Source organism: Medicago sativa, chromosome 6 (assembly GCF_051527215.1).
Source record: "Medicago sativa cultivar Bolivia chromosome 6, Bolivia_mono, whole genome shotgun sequence".
In the NCBI taxonomy this organism is placed as follows: domain Eukaryota; kingdom Viridiplantae; phylum Streptophyta; class Magnoliopsida; order Fabales; family Fabaceae; genus Medicago; species Medicago sativa.
In genome coordinates this window covers 58,770,594-58,775,606 of record NC_140754.1, presented here as the reverse complement: position 1 = coordinate 58,775,606, position 5,013 = coordinate 58,770,594, and the positions used below count along the sequence as shown (strand labels likewise).

General features: G+C 32.6%; 1 protein-coding gene across 1 annotated transcript; it reads left to right on the top strand.

The window, feature by feature from the left end:
* Window positions 1–868: 868 nt before the first annotated feature.
* EMB2394 (Ribosomal protein L6 family) lies at window positions 869–4,529 on the top strand. Its single transcript, XM_085718158.1, has 3 exons — window positions 869–949; window positions 2,256–2,564; window positions 4,029–4,529. Exons 1-3 carry the CDS (start codon window positions 915–917, stop codon window positions 4,363–4,365), a joined length of 681 nt encoding a protein of 226 aa, XP_085574284.1. The 5' UTR covers window positions 869–914; the 3' UTR covers window positions 4,366–4,529.
* Window positions 4,530–5,013: the final 484 nt, after the last annotated feature.

Here is a 5,013-nt window from a genome sequence, read left to right as displayed (position 1 = left end):
CACATATTCCATTCTCTTTACAACTTGATTCTTCGAATCTACAAGTAAGCCTGAAGCAGCTTCAGAAAAGATCTTTTGTAACCCATTCTTTCTAGCAGTGTCTTATGTATTATAATTCATTAAACCGCATTTTTGCTATGTTAAAACTGCAAGAATTATGATATATAGCAAATTTTTGCAGTTTTGGAGGTGAAAATATGAGGTATGACTAAAACGGCAAGAAACATGATAGTTTAGGGACGATTTTGTTCAATTTGGAAGAGGAGGACCATTTTCATGAACTGATCAAAATTCGAGGGCCAATAGTGCAATCAAGGCAATAGTTTAATCAAACTAATCCATTAAAACCAGGGGCGGATGAGTGTGAGGGCTATGTGTGGCTAAAGCCCCACATATGCCACTTCCAATTTTATATATATATATATATATATATATATATATTATAAAAAATTGTAATTTCCTGAATGTGTAATAAGTAGTCATAATAGTCCTTAATTTTGTACTTTGTTAGTCATAATAGTTCATGTATTGAAGGACTAATATGACAATATTAATGAAATATTTTAATGTTAGAGACTATTTTAACTAAGGAAGTGTATAATCAAGTGTACAATCAGAGACAATTTAAAATTATGAACCGAACGAATCCAACCATTTCATTTTCAGATTGTTATTCACAATTTAATTTTTTTTGGATTCGGTTCAGTTCAGGTGTTATTTTTTTTACCACCCAGAAAAAACAGAAGGATCAAAATCCAACAAACAGCTTAACCAACCAATAAAAATCCAACAAACAGTAGTTACCGTTTTACCATTACCAATTTACCATACACACAGTATAACTGAAGTAGATAACAGGATAAGGAACATTTTCGCAAACATTGGCAAAAAGCAAAGCCTTGTGGCTTGTAACAATGGCTTCTTCAGTTACCTCTTCGTTTCAACTCAGGTTCAAACAAACACCCTAAATTTCCCTACTTCTCTTTCTCTTTCTCTTCTTTGCTTCACTTATTCAAATCTCATTCTTCATTCTCTTCAATTTGAACCATTTTAATCATATAAATAAGTTTCATCGGTTTCACTTCATTTTTTTGTTCAATAATTGTTATGTGTTCAATAATTACTGAATGCAATAAAATTAAAATTACCCATTTTGTGTTTTAGTTACCATTTTTCTTAGAACACTTAAAGTTTCAAACTTTGAGAAAACCCAGTATTTTGAACTCTATAACTGTTTCAATTTGTGAATGTGGTTTTATTTTTTTTGTGTTATATCTTCAATCCTCAATTGGGTCAAAAGGTTATAAATATTTGCTGGTTGAAGTAATTTGTGGGTGTATGTTAAATTTGGTTGTAAATGAATCATAATGATGTATTTGTGGATGATAGTGTTGTAAATGTGTGACAAAATTCAATGAAATGGATGTTGCATTTAAGATGTTTGATGAAAAGCTTGTTTGTAGTATACTTTTGTATTTCAAGAATAATTACTCTGATATTTTGTTTTTTACATAGTTAGTGATTGTAGGCTTGCAGAAAAGATAATTTCATTGAGTATACTTTCTTGCTATGAAGCACGAATACTAATTGGATTAGGTGTGTCCTGATGTTGGATACGTACTATGTCCGACACCAACATGACACCGACACATGATTACATTGAATTATGTCATTTTCTCAAATTATTATGGGTGTCCGTGTCTGAGTTTGTGCTTCATAGCTTTCATAGTAGTAAAACAGGTAATTAAGGATGAAATTATTCACGTAGAATTGGAATGTAGCTGTGTCTTTCTTAGTAAGTTGCCGTGATTTTGGCAAAAACTATATTTTGGAGCTTCAACAAAATCATGTTGCGGCTGTGATTTTGTTAAGTTCAATGTAATGCCAAACATGCACTATAAAAGAAAATAACAATTGTTTTGGGAAATTATTGTTTTGGTTGCTTTATTGGGTTTCGCTTATACAAAGATCTTGATGTGAGGCTTTTATTATGTTATAGTAGGATATTGAACATCATTTATCAAAATTGTATTTTTTTAATGTTGACCAAAAACACAACGAAGTGGAAAGTGACTTCTAATTGAAGGATAGGATCTAGTTAACCAGGCTCTGTATCTGTTTTAGTCACTCGTGAATTTTGGTTTTCTTTATTATTCTTTTATAATTTCATAGTTAATTAAAAAATTGTTAGTTTCAAAGTAAGTATTTTATAAATTCAAGCAGTTTCTCACCAGTCATTTGCTTTCATATTTCAGCAATTTTAAGTCATCTTTTGTTGGCGAGAGAAGTAGGCTCAGAGTTTCAAGTGCTCCTGCTACTCATATTGGTTTCTTTAGAAAGACTACCGAATGTAAGGAATCACGGATTGGGAAACAACCAATTCCCGTTCCATCCAATGTAACTATCAAAATGGAAGGGCAATATTTACAAGTGAAAGGTCCTTTGGGAGAACTTTCGTTAACTTATCCTCGAGAAGTTATGGTTGAGAGGCAAGAAGAAGGGGTTTTAAAGGTCAGTAAGGCAGTCGAAACTAGAAGGGCAAATCAAATGCACGGGCTTTTCAGGTACTTCATTTTACTTAACTTTTTTAATTGTTTCCTGACATGGAAAAATAGATGTTGCCAATGAGGATTCAGATTCTCTGCTGTAAAAAATATCACAGTCACGCAGTTGAACAAAGCTCAGCTATTAGATAAAATCCATGGTTCAGATCTTTTTATTTTATTTTTTCCATTCTAGTTGCTCAAAATGACTTGTCCTTTAGATCGGTGAAAACTAAAAACTCGATCATCAATCTTTCCCCTTTCTCCCTATTTCGACCTCTCCGACACAATTCATTTGTCGTCCTTGTCTTCCACAGAAGACCTCTTAAGCTTGTCATCCTCCATGACATGGATTGCAAAAACACTCACATGCCAATTTCAACCCATGCCACTTGTGAGTTAAATTGAGCAAATTGGGAATGAATTGCAAGTACTAGTCACAGTGAAATTGGTGTTATAGTATTCAATTTCTCTTTTGTGGAAATTCTTGACTGAATTGGCAGCCACCTCTTCGAACTCTTTCCCACGGCTTCAATCAGAAAAAGCTTAAAAATATATTTTTATTGTTAGTTATTTTTCTTTGGGTTCAGAGTGAAAAAATTGAAAAAAGTTCAATCTGAGTTGCTAGTATCAAACGGCTAATTTTAACTTGACAGTGTGAATGCAGATTTTCTCTGACTGTAGAGAATCCAAATCCTTGCCAATGATCATAGCATAATGATAGTTGTAAATTTATAACATTTGATTCATTTATTGGGGTTTCCTTTTCGAGTTGTGACAAGACAGGAAGAAGTGATGCAGAATGGATGACCCTAAGTTCTTTAAAATCATGATAATTTATGGGTTTTTATCTCTTGTAAATTATTTGTTTTTTTTAAACTCATCTCATTAGAATTTTGTATTTGATTAGGATTATAAATGCCACTTTGGCTGCCTATGTTTTCAAGATTGATACTGATTCAAACAAAATGCTGTCTTTGGAATGCCAAGTATTTAGTGCTTGTGATTCTAGAGAATTCTTCGCTGCACATGTTATTTTCCTAGCATTTTCTACAAGTAGTTATTTTGAAGTTTTACAGAGAGAGAAAGAAATGGAAGTAACTAATCATATTGGTAGGCTCCATTGAATTTGACAGGAACCAGATTCAATAGAAACAGAAAAGAATATTGTTGATTCCATAAACATGAACAATTAGAGAAGATGACCCCAGTAATCCAAAGAGCTAATCCCATGAAAGATAACACTCTCTCTTCCCAACCTACCTAATAATTGCTCCCTTGATAGCTCTCTCCCTATAACTATGTTCTGTCCTGGTATGTTTGGATGGAAGGATTTTTGTATGTATGGGTATAATCAATAATTTCAACATTGTTAAGCACTGCATCACAATATTGCTTCATGTAAATATAATTCTAGTTTATGTCTTCTATTTGTCTATGTTTTTCATATTTGACTTTGTGTGTTGTGCAAATAAATGTTTTTAGGACACTTACGGACAACATAGTGATTGGAGTATCTAAAGGTTTTGAAAAGAAACTTCAACTTATTGGTGTCGGTTATCGTGCTATGGTAGAAGGAAACGAAGTAGTCTTGAATCTTGGATTTTCTCATCCTGTTAAGATGACAATCCCTGAAGGCCTCAAAGTGAAGGTAGATGAAAACACCAGAATCACAGTTAGTGGATATGACAAGTCTGAGATTGGGCAGTTTGCGGCTTCGATTAGAAAATGGAGACCTCCAGAACCCTACAAAGGTAAGGGTATCAAATATGAAGATGAAGTTGTAAGGAGAAAGGAAGGAAAAGCAGGGAAGAAGAAGTGATGTAGAGTCTCAATTTTCCTTATTAAATTTATCTCTTGTGGTTTTTCATTGTTTGTTAGTAATGGAAATAATATATGTACCGAGCAAAAGAAATTCATATTTATTTTGTAAGCTAGAATCATTTGTTTTTATGAAAGTCAAAGCATGGTATCCTATAAGTCCAACTTAATTGGTATCTACAAGGACAATAATCTGCAAGGGTTAGAGTTTGAACCTTGAATTCCCTTCTTCACACATAAAGTATGTGAATCCAGCCATTAGAATGTGAGATTTTGGTGTTCTCACCATTATGGATACTTTGCTAGCAATTTTGGTTTCTTACCACTATGGAAATAGTATCCTCACCATTAAAATTAATTTGCATACTTTGCTAGCAATTTTGGTGTCTTAACACTGCGGATTTAGATTTTTTCTTAAGTAGTCTAATGACTATAAATTCACTTCATAAAATGATTAAGTGAGATGTCTAAGATTTGAACCCCGACCCTCTTTCATATTACATGCAATGTCCCTATCAATTTATAATCACATGGGTGAATTTAGATTTCTTTTGTTAGGAATTATAAATAGAATGATTATGTTGTTTAGTAAGTTTAGGTACTTTTTATGTAGTAATAAACTTATGCAGTAATTTAAAAAGAAATTTAT